The sequence below is a fragment of the Lygodium microphyllum genome, chromosome 11, assembly GCF_053477565.2.
Source record: "Lygodium microphyllum isolate KBCC chromosome 11, Lygodium_microphyllum_v1.1.10, whole genome shotgun sequence".
Taxonomy (NCBI): domain Eukaryota; kingdom Viridiplantae; phylum Streptophyta; class Polypodiopsida; order Schizaeales; family Lygodiaceae; genus Lygodium; species Lygodium microphyllum.
Genome location: NC_141145.1, coordinates 92,706,156 through 92,724,327, shown reverse-complemented (window position 1 = coordinate 92,724,327; position 18,172 = coordinate 92,706,156). Strand labels below are relative to the sequence as shown.

General features: G+C 44.6%; 1 protein-coding gene across 1 annotated transcript in view; it reads right to left on the bottom strand.

Annotated features, from left to right (window-relative positions):
* The window catches only part of LOC148029087 (Insulinase (Peptidase family M16) family protein), a 165,513-nt gene that overhangs the window by 93,417 nt on the left and 53,924 nt on the right, over positions 1-18,172 (bottom strand). The window contains exon 3 of the mRNA XM_087687848.1: positions 6,929-7,182. Within this exon, the coding sequence (XP_087543974.1) occupies positions 6,929-7,182 (254 nt within the window). The remainder of the gene's footprint in view (positions 1-6,928; positions 7,183-18,172) is intronic.

Here is an 18,172-nt window from a genome sequence, read left to right as displayed (position 1 = left end):
GAGTCAAGCTCAGACTGCATAGCCCTCTCCCAAGAGTGACAATCACCCCTGCGCATAGCCTCATCATAAGTGAGAGGCTCTCCTGCATCTGTAACTAGTACATAATCCATAGAGGGCGCAAAACGGTCACGAGGTCGTCTATCTCTAGCAGAACGCCTCAATCCAAGCTCTACTGCCTGACCAACATCCTGTCTAACATCAGCATGTCTAGCATCTGGGCCATGAGCATCAGGTGATGTTGCACGCTCTCTAGCTGGCCGTGGAGCAAGCTGAACGGGAGAAGGAGGCTCCTCCTGAAAGATAACTCTGCATACCTCATTTCTCAGGCTGCATATGCATTTATTTTGTCCTCATGAAAGATGACATCATGGTTGGGAATCACTTTCCGCACCTGCGTGGGCGGCTCTCCTGCATCTGTAACCAGTACATAATCCATAGAGGACACAAAACGGTCAGGAGGTTGTCTATCTCTAGCAGAACGCCTCAATCTAGACTCTGCTGTCTGACGAACATCCTATCTAACATCAACATGGCTAGCATTTGGACCATGAGCATCAGGTGATGCTACACGCTATCTAGCTAGCCGTGAAGCGGGTTGAACGGGAGAAGGGGGCTCCTCCTAAAAGATAACTCTGCGTACTTCAACCACTTTCTCAGGTTGCATATGCATTTTGTCCTCATGAAAGATGACATCATGGCTGCGGATCACTTTCCGCGCTTGCGGATCCCATAGATGGTAACCCATCTCTCCTGCATCTCCATAGCCAATAAAAATGTGTTTGATACTTTTAGGATCCAGCTTATTGTGTTTGTCATTGGACACATGGCAGAAAGCTTCACATCCAAAGACACGCAAATGATCATAAGAGGGGGGCTTGCCTGCCCATACCTCCTCTGCAGCCTGAAAGTCAATGCCACTGCTAGGCGACCTGTTAATGAGATGCACTGTAGTAGTAATTGCCTCAACCCAAAAGTGTTGCGGTAAGCCAGCCTGGCTAAGCATGCTACGGACCCTTTCCTGAATGGTCCTATTCACACATTCAGTCATGCCATTCTAGGGTGGGATGTAAGAGCTCAAATGACGCTTAATACCCCCCTCATCACAAAACTGCTCAAGAGAACGTGATACATACTCACCCCCATTATCTGACCTTCCATATTTCAGCCTTTTCCCAAACTGGTTCTCTGCCAATGCAAGCCAACGTTGAAATGTGTCTAAGACATTGAATTTTCTCTTTATGAGATAAGCCCAAACCTTACGTGAGTAATCATCTATAAAAGTAACAACGTACTTTGCCCCACCAAGTGACTGACAGGGCATGGGCCCACATACATCTGAGTGCACAAGAGCCAAGGGCTCACCCGTGCGCTTCTTACTAGACCTTTTATGTGTATTTCGAGTCTACCTGCCATACAAACAATGATCACAAGAATCAAAATATGGAGAGTCAAAAGGCAGAAGATACTACAAAAAGCACGGAGCATTTTCATTCCCTTAAGAGATATATGCCCCCAAACGAGCATGCCAAAGGGATACATGGGAAATAGAACCCATAGATAAAACATGATCCAATGTAGCTCCAAATACAAGTAAGGGATAGAGGCTACCAAACTTGAGACCTCTTGCAAGTACAAGCCTACCACGAGTAATCTTCCATGCAGAGTCTTCAAAGAACACAAAATACCCTGCATCATCAAGCTGTCCAGCTGACATAAGACTGCGAGTCAACGCAGATACATGGCGTACATCATGCAAAACAAAAGAACTGCCAGAAGGAAATTGCGGCCTAGCATCTCCAATGCCCACAATGTCAAGAGACCTGTCATTACCAAGACACACAAAACTAGACATGGTACGATAGGTATAAAACCAATCTCTACAAGGTGTCACATGAAAGAACGCACCTGAATCCAAGAGTCAGCACTACACATATATAGAATGCATCTCAAAAGTCTATAAGGCATCACATGAAGAAACTGCAAGTATATAATCATCATCAGAATCAGTGGCCTGCATGGCATTAACCTCTTTTATCTTCACACTGAACTTTGAGGTACAATATTGCGCTCAGAAGACTTTTCCTACACTTTTTCTTTTTTCTTTTCATGGTGCTTATCATATGGCACTGCGGCCTAATATGTCCTGCTTTTCAACAATAATGACAGGTAAGATCAAACTTCCATCCACGAGACTTACTGCGACCACATGACTTAAACCCGGACTTCTGAGAGTCCCTGCCCTTATGATCATTATCATACCTGTCATTTCTGCCACCTCTAACGGTCAATGTATGTGAAGAGTGGGAAGCATCATTGTTTCGCCTGTTGATTTCCTCAGTCAATAAAGCACTCTCAATATCTTTGATTTTCAGCCCATCGAGCTTGTTTATGCATATGGCAGTACAGAAGACGTCCCATGATTCAGGCAAGATGCTAAGCAGAAACAACAGGTGCAAGTTGTCTTTAAACTCAATACCCTGTGACAACAGACTCTTCATGATAGCATGAAACTGACTGAAATGAGATGAAAGGGAGGTCCCCTCCTTCATGCGAGGGTCCATTAACTGCTTCAGCCAATACATTTGTGACATAGGACTCTGCTGCACATAGAGCTCCTGAATCTTCTCCTATAAATCCCATACACTCTGATTTTCATCTTCAACAACATTATGATGGACCTCTTCTGAGAGTGACAAAATAATGGTAGACTTGCATAGCTCCTCAACTTCCATCCAAACATCATCATCCATATCCTCAGGTTTAACACCCTTGAAACGCAAGGGTTTAATCTGCAACTTCTGCACCAAAACCTGTCATATTTGGGACTTCTAATACCCGTAGTCGGTACCATCCAACTTGGCAATGTTAAAGAGAGTTGTATCTTTCAGATGACCAGCCATACTCTCCCAAATCAAAGCAAAAAAGTAAAATTGCAAGTTGCTATAATTCGCAAAAAATCCACTAAATTCACTGCTAAAACTCGCTGAAAGGGTGGATTTCACCAAGAGAAGCACATGTCCACCAAATATGACCAAGATAACATCAAATAGTAAGCATTACCCTCATAGAAGTGCTCAAAATCTACAGATTTCAGCTTGCTGTAATAAATAACAGCAGTATGTAAAACTGTCCAAAAATTAAACAATCACTGATACATATGTCATTGCAACTGCCAGGTAGTAAGATACATCCAACAGTGAGTTTCAAGAGGCAAGAAGATACCAAGAATTGTCAAACCAATAACCTGTCAGGCAAGAGACATCTCATAGTCCACAAGTCATGCATATAATGGGTCTCGGGGTAAGAGAAGAGACCAAGCATAAGCATAACTGATAGAGCAAGAAGCTCAATACATAACCATCCAAGATGCATACAAAACTGACAAACCTGTGACACAGAGGGGTGCCTAGCCCAATAGGCGTATCAAATCAGCCCACTACACACAAACTGCAGACATAAAGCTCTCAAGAGAGCAAATGCATGTAACTGTCCCTGTCCCACAAGCTCAAGCTCATTTGTAAATAAGACTCTTTGTACATTCGAATATACCAAGAGGCTTCCACTGGAAGTGAAGTCAGATGCAAAGAGACCAAGCAACGCTCTAATACATCAAATACACAGCATCAAACATGCCGAATCCCAATAGAATACATCTGGAGCATAAATACCAAGCTATCTTAGACCCGTAAAGCATAAGCCTGAAAGCATCGAAAGAGCATGTAACTGACAACCAAAGGGAATGCCTAGTAGATCCAAAATGCTCAAATACATCTGAAGAGGAAGTTCCAAGTAACTGTCAAGCATGGGCAAACCAAGTGGCATCCATATCTGACCAAAGTATAGATGCAAGAAGCCTAAATGTCAAGCAATGACAATGGGCATAGACCGGTCCAAAGCATGCCAACTGAAGCCAAATGCCAGTGAAGAACGACCAAGTCGGAGCTTAATACAAGCTCAAAAGCATTCCGAAACCAAGAAGAAGCATTTGACAACCTCCGAATACATCGGTATAATCATTCAAACCTCCAAGAAGCACCCCGCATCCATGAACCAATGCATACACCAAGTAATTGAGCTTCAACCCACTGTATTACAGCGAGCAATTTATTGTTATATGAAGCTCAAATGATGCTCAAATCTGCTCCAAATCAATCCCAAACCATAGACATAGCATCCCATAACATCCGGGCATTACCAGGCATCAAACGGGCAATGCCAAGAAGCATCAAACAGTAAATATCAAGTGCTGCCCTGTTTTGATAGTCTTGGGACTGTGTATACAGCAAAGGGCTGAAGGGGAAAGCACTCGAATCGATCACCGGGAGTCAAGCACCAATGCCGGGGACTCAAGCAATGCTCGAGAAGGTTGCCAAGAGTGCCAGGAAGCCAAGGAAGAGCAGGGAAATGCCAGGAAGCAGATCAGCCCAGCCCCCTAAAAATGCGCCGAAAACTGTGCTGGCTGTTCCTGGGGGCTGACGGATCTACAACAGCCCTCGGAGGCACTTAGCAAGGTCAAGGGGACTCCAATGCAGCCCGGGAAGAAGCCGATAAAGGTCCAGAAGCTCGGGGAAGAGGCGGGAGATCAAAACATACCTCCAAATGAAGGTGCCATGGCTGCCATTGAAGCTCAGGTTGAAGCTCTTCAAATTCGGGCTGAAGAGAATGCCGGGCAAGCTCCAATGCCTTTGCTCTAATACCAGTTGAAAGGGAAGTGGAACCCAAGAGGAAGAAGGTTGGCGGTGAGAGCTATGGCGGATGGAGAGCAAGAGCCAAGAGAGAGAGAGACTCAAAAGTGGGAACTCCAACAACCACAATGTGTGGCCGGGCCTTCCTTTATTCAAACTGTGAGGAGTGGCTGCTCACAATGCTCTGTTCCTGCTCATTTGAATCCTCCTCCCCAGCATGGTGCTGTACCTAAAGAAGGTTACGTTGCATGGCCTATCTTGGAATGGGTCCCTCCAGAACCACTATCCTGGATCCCACTAAAATCTCTCAAGAGTCCTGCTCTGATAAGCCCAGTGCCTCCATCCATCAATCAAACCAGTGGCTGGGTCCAGGTCTATGTAGCATCTCCTCTCACAATGTCCTAGTACTTTGATCTTCTGTCTAAAGCAACCTATGAACTCTGCATGAACCCACTCCTCTGTCTGCATGTCATCATTCTCCACCATGAAAGTGAATATCCTATCTCTACTTGTCACAATGAACCCAAGGAGCATATCCACTATTGAGAAAAGATCTATCCACATCTGAGAACTGATTGTATCTGTCCTCCACTCAAGGGGGAACTCCCTGTGATATTGTCTCTAACATAATTCTACCACCTTTAAGACTTTGACTTCTCTATCTCTAGATCTCCTTCAAAGGCTCCTGAGAAGCAAACCAAAGTCCCATTGAGCAAGCAACCCGTATTGAAAATCTCACCCATAAGTGTTTTCAGTTCTTCTATTCCCTGAAGGACCTACTCGATAAATCACTTTTATCAAACCTATCTCCAATAAAATCATTCACAAAGATTGATTTTATCTTCAGCAAACTTCTCTGAATCAACTTGATCCATGCCATATTCTTAGTGCGGGTTTGAGATTGCCACAAGAGCCTCTTCTGATCTCATTCTCCTGAAATTTTGATGAGGTTACTTAGAAAGGATATGTTTTTGCTTTGGTTGTTTCCCCGTTAAAATGGTTCATAAACTGGGTTTAGAACATCCTGAGACAGTTCGGTCCATATCCAGTGCAGGTGTTAGAACATTGAGAGAACCTTTCCCTAGCGCACAAGGACAAGGAAGGGCACACTCTGCAGTGCCAGTTATCATGCAGTACCAGTTATCATGCCCATGGTACACCCTGGGTACCTAAGTGTAGAGTGGATAACTGCTGAAATTTAAAAAGTTATGGAGATATCCCAGATTGCCTCATGTTGTTGTTGGTTAAACAAAATATGATCAGCGAGTATTTTTTGCACCAACCCAGTCCCCACAGTCTCTACCTTGCTTTTGGCCCTCCCCCATCACATCTTCCCATCTCCTTTGTCACATGGCAGTGGCATACATCTGTGTACAGCAGATACATAGACAGCACATGCAGACAAAGAACGTGACAAGAAGACAAGCACTTATACAATCACTGCTGAAGCCTGAAAATAATTGTGTACCAGAGCTAAGGCTTGAGTTGGATGCATAGACTACAACAAAAGATGCACATTCTACAAAGACATATTTCAACTACACGTGACAGAGAGGGGTGCACTTGCACTTACACCTGCTGCTGTCCATTATATAGATCACTGACGATACTATTTTGGGTTCTCTGGTCCACATCAATAGCTCAGAAAGTTAATGAATGGCAGAAGCTCTGAGTGTAAAGAACCATAGAATAGCTGCACCTTGCTGCGTTATACGGAACATTTGTTAATCTGGGCTCTCTGGCCCATATCGATAGCTCAAAAAGCTACTGAATAGCTGGAAACTCCAGTGCAAGGAGCCATGGAATATCAGTCAGATCAGAAGATCATGGGATCTTGCTATTAGATATTAATTTACACACACATGTTTGTTTTTTCAGTTTCAGCCACTTTTGTAGCTATTCCCTGTTGTAAAACATGGCTTTTGCAGCTGGCAAGATCCCTTTCCCTAGAATAGCCAACCAGACAACACATACACCCACTCTCTCATTTGCCTGGTTCACTCTAATGTTGTATATTTTTAAGATGCAAGGTAGGATCTCTTTGATAATTATCTTTGTCTTGGAGAATGAAAAGGTGTAAATGCAACCCCAGGGATTTCGCACAACATTATCACTCAGATGTGACTTGATGCTTAGTTACCAGACATTAGCCAAGTGAAATTATTGGCTTTCACAAACAAACAAAACCTAATTATTCCAATTATTACATACATTATACAAAAACTAAAGATACCATATGTAACCTGTTTGCAGGAACCATGTTGGGCAAAATAACATAGCGGAGCCCATTAGTCAAGTGGCCTCTGTATATTTTGGGATGTGATGACAGTCTTGATAAAAGAAAATAGTTTGTGTCATTTTCTGCCGTTCTGTCCTGGATAAATCGTGTATCAATGCTATCAAGTAAATCCCCTTGAGGTAGTGCTATTGAACTTGCTGCAGCATGCGGCTGATTATTTCCAGAAGAAACAGAAGCCTTCACTAAATTGGTGCGCCTCTGCAATTGCAATTAGAAATTTAGACAATCACAAATGGGCATAAAAGCTAAATGTTCAATATGGAGACACATTGAAGTCCATAAACTATGGAGAGACACTTCCAACTGACACCTTAGGAAACACATATACATTAGAACCATCATACAGATGTGAAAGTCTAGGCACATGTATACAATGGCACGTGCATTCTGCAAAAGCATTTATTCATTTAGCTTTTGACCCATCCCAACTCAGCCCATGCATTCATGTTGACTTCCACAGACCAAACATAAACATGCTTGCATGTATCCAAACCACAGAGTCTTTGGCACGTTTAACTAGATACATGCATACTTAACACACACTGCTGTATCTATTTGACTGTAATACAAAACAAAGACACTGAAACCAAGCGAATTTGAAAGCTTAAGTTTGAGATTAAAATGCTTCAAGCATGTAATCAAACCGTGAAACTCTATAACATGTAATAGTGCACTAGAAAATACAAGAGTCTTATTTGTGACATAAGGTCTCTGAACCTGGCTGTAAGTATTGAAACACGACCTTGGGAATGCATGTATCCCCAGTCTTAGGAAGGAATGTTAAGATAAGCAAGCAACCAAATTTGAGAAGCTCTTGTGAAAATTCAAAGTCTCTGTGCATGATCTTACCATCTGATTACAGGAGTAGTCAGACAATAACCACAATATAACAGATCTTGATATGCATATAATCACCATAGTTTTTATGAGCAGCAGCACACATGATAATGGCATGGGAACAGCCTGATTGATATGATGCCTTCTTGCAAACACTCCTTTGTCTCTCAAAGATAGGGAGTATGTTAGGAGTTCAACAACCAGCAAATTTAATCCTCTACATAGTACTCAAATGTTAAGTGTGTTGTTTTCCCAAAAGTAGTTTCTATCAAATGCAGTTCAGCTATAATCTAAGTTTAGAAAAAGCCACATGGAACACAAATTAAATCAAAATAGGAATGTAGTTTAAAAGAGTGGGTTAAGACAAACTCCCCCACTGGCTTAACTATACTACCAAGATAAGGATGGAATGTCTAAATGGAAAAATCTCAAGTGGCTAAGAACAAGTTATCAAGGTTTTGAGCATGGCAAGAATTCAGAACAATCATTCTATGGAACTCACTACCAGTATTGTATCTTCACACAACCTCAAAAGCTTGAGGTGAAAGGCATATCCACAGAGTACATTACTGTAAACTCCTGAACAGACATTCGATCAATCAATATCAGCCATGAGAAGCCACAGCACCCCTGCATGAGGTACCTTGGTGCACAAACTCACAACCCAGCTCTCCATGCTTGCTGATGACTGCCTGATTGGCTCGAGTGCTTAGAGTAGCTGTAAATAGCAAGAAACACTTGAACAAGTTGCAAACTGGCCAACCACCGTAAATAAACATGGAGACAGCCAAAAATTAACACTTTTTCACTGGTAAAATAACCACCAAGTGCTATTTTTACTGCCCACACATTTGGCCACTTATGTACCAATAGCCTAGAAAAACATTCTTGACAAGATTCTAGCTCATCCTGTATGCCCTGTTTTGAACAGTCCACAGCAGTCACAGATCCCAGATCAGTCCACTTCCACATCAAGAAGAGTTCTTTATCAAGAGATTGATAGTTACCACGCACACCCACACATTGACAAGAAATATGGTGAAGGGATCTTCCTAGTTCTGCTCTCTTCTATTATTTTGCTACTATTTAAAGGAACTTAGTCTTCCTTATATACATGGGCAATACAAGAGGATGATGTGGGTTTCGCTTATTCAATCTGCACATGTGATCCACCTATCTAGAATAGCTGGTGGATACATCCTGCCATGGTGGGCATCATATCCGTCAACACTGCCCCCTCAAGCTCAAGTCACCAGGAGGATGAGTGCTTGGACTTGCATCAATCAAGCCATGTACTCCCAGCGCATACTCAAACTTCTCATGGGGCAATGACTTGGTGAAAATACCAGCAACGAGTTGCATGGTAGAAACATGTTGTAGGTCTACATCCCCCCTAGTACCTTCTCTTGAATAAAATGTTGCTGAACTTCCATGTGTTTCATATGATCAAGAAACACAAGATTATTAGCAAGTATGATGCTACTAAGGTTTTCACAATACGAAGGTACTCAGCCTACCACATCATAGCCAATTTGCTCGAGCAAGTTGCGTAGCCACACGGCCTTGCATGCCACAACTGCTGCTCCTCTGTACTTAACAGCCAGCCCCTCTAAGCATACCCTTTAACAACTAAGCGAACCTTGAAATGACTAAGATTTCCATCTGCATTATGCTTGATCTTGTACACCCGTTTGCATCCCATGACATTCTTGCCCTCAAGGAAGTCCACTATTGTCCATGTACCCTGCTGCTCCAAGGCATCCATCTCCTCATACATAGTATTTACCCACCGAGGATTCTCTACTCCATCTGCAAACCTCAGAATCTCTTTCTATTGTAGTACGTTTGTCATGTATGCATGGTGCATTGCTGCAAATCCATCATAGGTGAGCCTTTGTACAAGGTATCTAACTCTTGTAGACCTATGAGGAAGACTACTCTCTACCACTGCTCTTTGAACACCCAACTCCTACTCAATATGTGTTGTTCCGAAAATCCCTATCTAACTATGAATATCATCCACAATTGGCTGTACATTTGTGCTCCCTCCTGCACGATTCTTTAGGTTCTTTGGCATTTATCTGAACCCTGTAAAGTCAAAGGGAGTTTGCTGATTTACTGCTGTAAAATCAAACTTAGTTCATGTATTTGTGACCATCCTAGAGCCTCCTGCAGGTGCTCTTAAGTCTTCCCAACCACTTGCTGTAGTTATGCCACTGGCTGAGTCCTGTGAATCTCCAACCTATGCTTGTCCTTGCACTCTATTCACATCCATATCAATAAACACTCGTGTAGCAACCACTAGTGAATACCAACTAGCAAACTCCTCAAAAACTAAATCCCGACTAAGGCATAGCTTGTGGGTCACAGGCGTATAATATCTATAGCCCTTTGACTCAATAGCATATCCATAATTACACACTTCTCAATCTTGGGATCCAACTTCTTCTTCTCCTAATCAAGAATATACACATAACAGATCCACCTAAAAACTTTGACATATGAAAATCTGCCTTCTTCCCTGAATACATCTCTACAGGTGTCTTCTCATGCATTGTTGTGGTGGGTGTCTTGTTCATGATGTAGACTGCACACAGCAATATCTCAATCCAAAAATATCTAGGCATATGAGAAGATTCAAGAGAGCCCTTGCAACTTCTAGGATGTTGCAATTTTTGTGCTTTGCAATACCATTTTGATTAGCTATGTACATGCATGAAACTTGTCACTAAAACCATGCGAATCCAAGTAAGAATTGAACCCCATGGATGTATTTTCTCCCCCTCCATCAAGCAAGTGGTAACTATGTGCTGCCTTGTCTTTTTCCCCGTGAGAGATGTTAAACTTTTTGAGGACCTTTGACTTCTCATGCAGGAAATATATGCAATTTTCCCATGTATACTCGTCAATGCCAGACACATAATACCGAAACCCACTTATACTAGGCTGTGAACCCATCCATGCATTCATACGAATCAACTCTAGCAGTTTATGTGCTCTCTTCCCCTCTTTGAGAAATGGCTTGCCAGCTTGCTTGGCAAACTAGCAAGCACCGCATACACATGATGGCCTTGTCACAGTTGACTTTGGGAGGCATATGACCAATCAGCTAGGGAAGCCTTGAAACTGTTGAAAGATTGTATGTCTTATCCTTTCACGCCACGCACATGTATTTGCTTTAGTGTCTAGCACAGTGCATCCTCTATGTCATTAAACAGGGCCTCAAGTCCTCTCTCTCTCATCTACCCCACAGATACAAGATTCTTTGTAATGCTTGGTACATTCATGACATCCCCAAGTGTCTGAGAAGTACCTCTTACCACTGTGAACAGGAATATTTGCTGTATGAGTAATTTCGTGCTTTTAAATCATCGTTGTGTGTACATCTGCATGATTGGCTTCGTAGTGTCAAACCACTCTGGAAGTCAAGTCATGTGATTTACCCTTTAACAATTTTATGCAGACTGCCTAAACGCTAAGACAGGTTGCATAGCGAGCAACTCCTCTTGATGTCCCCAGTCACTTGAAATAGTTATTTTGTGGTATGCTTCTTTCTACACTCAAATTCATAATGACCAGCTATGCCACAACCAAAACATAAGCCTAGCTTCCACTATGACTGGCCTCCACCTCACCATCTATTGCTCCCACTACCTGTAGTATATCCACCTCTAAACTGATTATTTTGGGGCTGATTTTTGTTGTTGGTTTTAAGTGCCTTGGTAGCCTCCACGGCCTTCCTCTAGCATGATCACCTGAAACTAATGCATGCTCTTCTTTCTAAGTGTTGTTTGAGGAACCAGTGACCACTTGTACTAGCAATTATGCCTTCCTTCAACAATCCGGTTCTTCACTAATGAGAAATAAGATCATTGAATGTGGGAATGTTCTCACATACTAAGATGCTTGTGATAAATGACTACTATTCCCTACCCAACCATGCAAAGTAAGTTGCAACCTGATCATGACCATCAACTACAATACCACCAACCCCATCAAAAATGTGGTGGAACTTTGAGATATAATCTTGAATATTGGCTGATTTACACTCTACACTACATTGCTCCTATTTAAGTTATAGCTTACAATCTTTGGTGCTCGATTCAAAGAACTTCGCAATTGCATCCCACACATCCTTTGCACTAGTTTTATCTTGTATGTGCCCAATAGACTATCATCAATAGTGATAGACATATAATAGGGTGCCCAATGGGTCCTTTTAATTACATCTTTGGACACTAGGATGGGCACCAGTAGCACTGGTCATTGTGGTCGGAACTTCCCTGTGCCATCAACCACATCCCATAGGTCCTTACCAATGAGGTAAATCCTGATGTGAAACCTCCATACATGATAATTCTTCTACCAAGCTCCTCGCATATGATCGCATTACATTCATGCTTTTTTAAGACATGATTCCTAACCGAATTCCATCAAAGTCTCCCTAGAAAACCAAGCAAAACCATTATATACGCACTTCTATATCAAATGTCATCCACTACATAAGCATCCACTGCTCAATGGAAATACAATTGTTCGTTGTTGAGTATCAACGGCGTCCACAATATGCATCACCAAATAAGAATGATATCTATTTGTGTATTCAGAATAAACAATAAACATTGAGGATGTCCAAGAGGACCGAAATGCAAAGATCCAATGAACAAACGATGCTCAAATTGCAACCAACATGAATTGCATAGCACACATGCATGCAATATCCATAAACCTCGTTGAGAAACCACTTCTCTAGTTCACACACTTCATTTAGTGTTTCGCAGTGAGACAGCTCCAAAAAGAGCTGGTGTCCACATTTTGGTCACTTTTTTAGTGGCCGCCCACATAGTGGTGCGCCACCCTAGATAGCTTATGCCTATAAATAGGCAATCACTTCATTCATTCTTCACCACACCACTCTCTCTTCAATCATTCTTCACCACCACCACTTCTCTTCTCTCACCAGCCCCTTCCACTACCCTCACACCCCTTCAAGAGGACATTGCAGTTCGTGGCTCGTGGCTGCCTTCACCCTTCCTCTTCTACTTCAAGTGCCCTGTTCCAACATCATGCCTTGCATTTGGAGCATCTTCCACCTCAAGTCACCATCATCTGCTTGGCGTCAGCACCCTTCTCCTTCAAGCTCCACCTTCATCTGCGCTTTTTAGTTTGCAAGTCTTCTCCTTGCCTAGCATTATCCTAGCCTCTAGCAACAGTCATACATCACCGAGCGTCAGTGATTTCATCACTCTTCTATCACAAGAGCTACTAGACTAGGTTTTTGCAGCATGGCTCCTCCTCCATCACTCTCTATCGCAAAGGCTACTGGGACCTACGTTTTGTCAGCCTCGCTCATCCTCCATCATCTGGCATCATCATTATCCACATGGCATTAGCATCTAGGCTACTCTCCTTGCGTTTGACAACTCCAACATTCTGGGATTTGCGTTTTGCTACCCAAGTCACTCCCTAGCATCAAAGGATTGCGCTTCATTCCCTCGACAACTGGTGATCATCTTCCACATCTCTAATAGCATTATTAGAGAGCTGCGGTTCACTCCCTCAGCAGCAGTTGTCCTTCACCTTCCAATGATTATTTAGATAGCCCACTACCCAGAGGACTACGTTTCGCTCCCTTCACTGTGCAAATTCTCCATAGGTGTTGCTGCTTAATTCAGACAGGACAATGCAGTTATCTTCTGAGCTTTGACTCCATTGTATCAGCTTTTCTTCTCATAGCATGATTCAGTGCATCATCACCATATTCTTCTTGTGTTTCTGAGTTTCTCTTCTCTCTAAGTGTTTGCTATACACATTCTGTGTTACTCCCCACAAACCCTACTATCTCTCTCCATTGTCACTTATTTTGACATGGTATTAGTGTAAGAGTGAAGCAATGCGGAAGCGTGGGACCAAGACTGAGAGAGAGAGAGAGAACGCAAAGAGAAGAGAGAGAGAGGAAGAGACAATGGAAGATGAAGATCTGCTATATAAAGTGTGCTGTATACAAAGATATGCAAATATGTACACGGGCGCAGTGCACTGGACTGCGCGTCTCCACCTCGACGATGCAACCTGCTGTTCACCTCGAAGTCCGCTGCAGTCTGCACGATCTCCAGCCTGAAATCTGCAAACAGAGATGTAATCTGCACGGATCTCCAGCCTGAAACCTGCGATCACAAATAAGTGAGAGACTGTGCTGGACATCGGCTATAAATAGCCAGAAAATAAGCGCCCAGAATAGACAGGTCAGCTGCATTAAATGCAGCCAACTGACCAGTACAGGTCGGACTGCCACGTGGCAGTCCAACTGGTCAGTCCGACCAGTTTGTCGTACTGTACGGCCAGGATCTGACATCGCTAACACCCCCTCTCAGAGCCTGGACGGGGCAGAAGCCTGAGGGATCTGGCATGTCTCCGAAGGAGAACCTGGGGAAGCGCCTTCGTAAACAAATCTGCAAGATTGTCCTCCGTCTTGTAGTACTCCACAGCGATGGTCTCATCCAAAAGCTTCTCTCTGATAAAGTGGTACTGGATCTCTATGTGCTTCGTCCAAGCATGGAAAACAGGATTCCGTGCCAAGGCGATGCAACTCTCATTGTCGCATTACAGCAAAGTAGGACGAGTCTGGGGGCAGCCAAGCTCCTCCAACAATCTCCGAAGCCACACAGCCTCATGTGGTGGAAGACGCGGCTCGATACTCCACCTCAGTAGACAAAAGGGCCACCATGGGCTGCTTCTTGCTACTCCATGAGATAACACCTGCACCCAAGGTAAAACAGTAACCTGTAGTAGACCGCCTGTGGTCCACATCACCAGCCCAATCCGAGTCGCTCCAACCTGCAAGTACAAGATCTGAACCACCTGTGCCTGCTGGATAATGAATCCCTAAATCAGATGTCCCCCTCAAATACCGAAGTATCCTCTGGGCAGCCTGCCAATGCACCGTCTGAGGGTCACTCATGAACCACGCCAAGAGACCAACAGCAAAACAAAGATCAACACGAGTGTTGAGGAGCCAAATCAATGATCCAATCAACTGACGGTAGCGGGAAGCATCTGCCAAGGGAGAATCTGAATGTGAAGTGGCCTTCCAGTTCGGATCCATAGGAGTAGAAATGGTCCGACAATCCTCCATTGCAAAAGAAACCAAGAGCTCCTGTATATATCTCTGCTGAGAGATGAAAATCCCCCTCTGAGACTGATAAATCTCGTGGTCCAAGAAGAAGTTGAGTAGACCTAAGTCCATCATCTTAAAATCCTGATGTAAAGCTGCCTTCGTCTCTTTGACCTTCTGTGCATGATCACCTGTGACAATCAAATCGTCAACATACAACACAAAAAGCACACAACCAGCCTCGAAAGTGTGTACATAAACCTGTGGATCGGCCTTGGAACGCCGATATCCCAACTGTGACCGAAGGAACGAATCAATCTTCTCGTTCCATGCACGCGGAGCCTGCTTGAGGCCATACAAAGCCTTCTTTAACCTGTAGACTTGCCCATCTGAAGATCCAAAGCTACGAGGCTGCTCGACATAGATCTCCTCCTTCAAATCACCATTGAGGAAGGCCGACTTCACATCCAACTTGTAGACAGGCCATCACCTATGGCCAGCCAAGGCAAGAACAGCTCGAATAGTCGCCATACGAGCAGTGGGGGCAAAAATGTCATGACAATCAATCCGTGGGCGCTGTGCAAAACCTTTAGCAACAAGGCAAGCCTTGTGCTTGTCCAAAGAACCATCGCTAAGGTACTTGGTCTTGAAGACCCATTTGACGCCAATCACCTTCTTATTCGGGGGGGCGAGGCACGAGATACCAAGTGCCATTTCTCTCAATAGCCTCCAACTCGACTTCTATCGCTTTCTTCCATGGTGCGGACTGTAAAGCCTCCTTCACGGAGGTGGGCTCTCGATCCTACATAACACGAGTCATCAAACAATAGTTAGAGCAAACAAGCTCCGTAGAATGTGCATGGTACCTCCATGACCGCCGCGGACCATCCTGCGGTCCCCACTCCTCAGGGACCCCCTCGATCCCTGAATCTCGGAATGTGTCACAGGCCCAACGAGGAGGAGGCCGGACCTCTCCTCGTCGCTCTTCATCAGCTGAAGACTCTGGGATATCCACTGGTGGTAACTCCTCAAGGGTGACTGGGGGAACAGTAGACTCTGTATCGGAAACAGAATCGGAATCAAAAGGCACTGGCTCCAAAGGAACGGTCTCGGGAGCCCAACTCTCCCCTGGATCTCCAAGAACGGGATGCTCCTCACCCGCTGCTATGGCCGGAACCTCCACAAACCACACCTCTCGACTAGTGTACACATCCCGCTTGACGAGATCATACAAACAATAGCCTTGGGACTGAGAGCTGTAGCCAACAAACACCTGTCTTCGGGAAGCTACTTCAAATTTATCACCACAAGTCTTGGGAATGTGAACATAGGCATCACACCCAAAAACCTTGAAATAAGAAACATCGGGCTTAGTCCCAAAGTAAGCCTCAAAAGGTGTCATCCCATCAACGGCCGAAGTGGGGGATCAGTTAAGGATGTGGACTGCAGTAGCCACAGCCTCGGCCCACAGAAACTGAGGTGTCTGTCGATGCTCCATCATGGTGCGCGCCATCTCGATCACACTTCGGTTCTTCCGTTCAAGAATGCCATTTTCTTGAGGAGTGTTGGTATTAGCAAACTCTTGGTGAATGCCTTTATCTGCACAAAAACGAGCAAACTCATTAGAAACAAATTCACCACCCTTGTCATAGCGCAAGGTCTTCAAGCCGGCCCGATCGTTTCTCCTCAAAGAGAAGCCAATCCTTGAAGTGGGAGAAAGCTTCTAACTTCAACGCCAAGAAATAGGCCCAAGTCATCCTGTTGTAGTCATCTACGATCAACATGAAGTACGAGCTCCCTTTCAAGGACTCGTTCCTCATAGGACCACAAAGATCCGTAGATACAAGCCCCATCGGTGAAGTAGACCGCAGCGAAGCTTTGTTGGGAATCGCATCCCTATGTTGTTTCCCACGAATGCAGGAGACGCATGGCTGCTGGCTCACCACTATGTCCGGCAACCCTCGAACAAGCTGTCCACATGACACCCTCCAAGGATAATCATAGTTGAGGTGACCAAACCGAGCATGCCATAGCTCTAACTGTGTCTGAGAGGTAAGAAGAAAAGTAGGGAGTGCGGTAGAAGACGTCAATTTGTAGATGCCATTCTCCTCATATCCTGATGAGAGAACCTTACTGGACCCACGATCAAGGACTCGCACCGAATCACTGTCAAACTCCACCAAAAGTCCAAGTGAACAAATCTTATGAACCAAAAGTAGATGATGTTAGCCTGCTCTTTTATCATTCTCAATCTGTCATCTCCTGGTTGTGAGCTCCTGTCAGAGTCTGACAGGAGACAGAGGAGCTCTGTCAGCTTAGTAGTTGCTGTTCTTGTCTGCATTCAGCCTTCGGGAGTCGCACAGCCCGCACTGGGCTTTTTTAGTGTGCAGTCGGCCCAGATTTCTGGGCAGGTCGGCCAGATCTGGCCAAGTCGGCCAGATTTGGCAGGTTGGCCAGTTTTCTGGCCTGGGGCTATATATAGCAGCCCCCCAGTCATTCCCAGCATTGTCTTCTGCAAGTTCAGCACTCTATCTGTCCTCTCCCACTCCGGCATTGGTGCTGCCATTGCTTTCAGTCTGTTCTGGTGCCCTCACTGACGCTCCGGGCTGCATGCAGGGACTGCTCCGTCCATTTCAATGTATTCAGCATTCATCTCAGTCAGTGCAGATTTTCTTCCTTCATTCCCTGCTTTCTCTCTCCCCTCCTCTGTGTGCGTGTTCTTCTTCCGTTGCGCACTCTCACATGGTATCATCGCCTGACTGAGAGCGCGGAGGACATAACTGCTGGAGAGATACCTCACTGCTGCTGTCATCTCATCTACAACTGCCCAGGCGGCCCCTGTAGGAGGCTCTTCTTCCTGCGTTTGCTGTAAACGCTGTCTTCCGAGGCTGCCACGTCATCCAGCGACCCTTCTTCCCTGCGTTTTCCATCAGGCTGTCCCTCCTTCTGCTGGGCGACACATCATCAGCCTGCGTTTTGCAGTTCTGATGGTCGCTCCCACTCCTGGCGGCACATTTCCTGCTGGCGACTCATTTTCTGGCTGTGTCCTGGTGCTGGTGGTCTCTTTTCTGGTGATCGTCATCAGCTAGCTTTGCGTTTTGCAGATCCAGGTGTTTGTAGGCTATCACAGCCTACATCTTGGTGGTTGGTGACCAAACTGCTGGTCATACTTCGACATCGGCACAATTTTCTTTGGTATTTTGCAGATTGGAAGATGTCTTACCAGTTTTCAGGCTT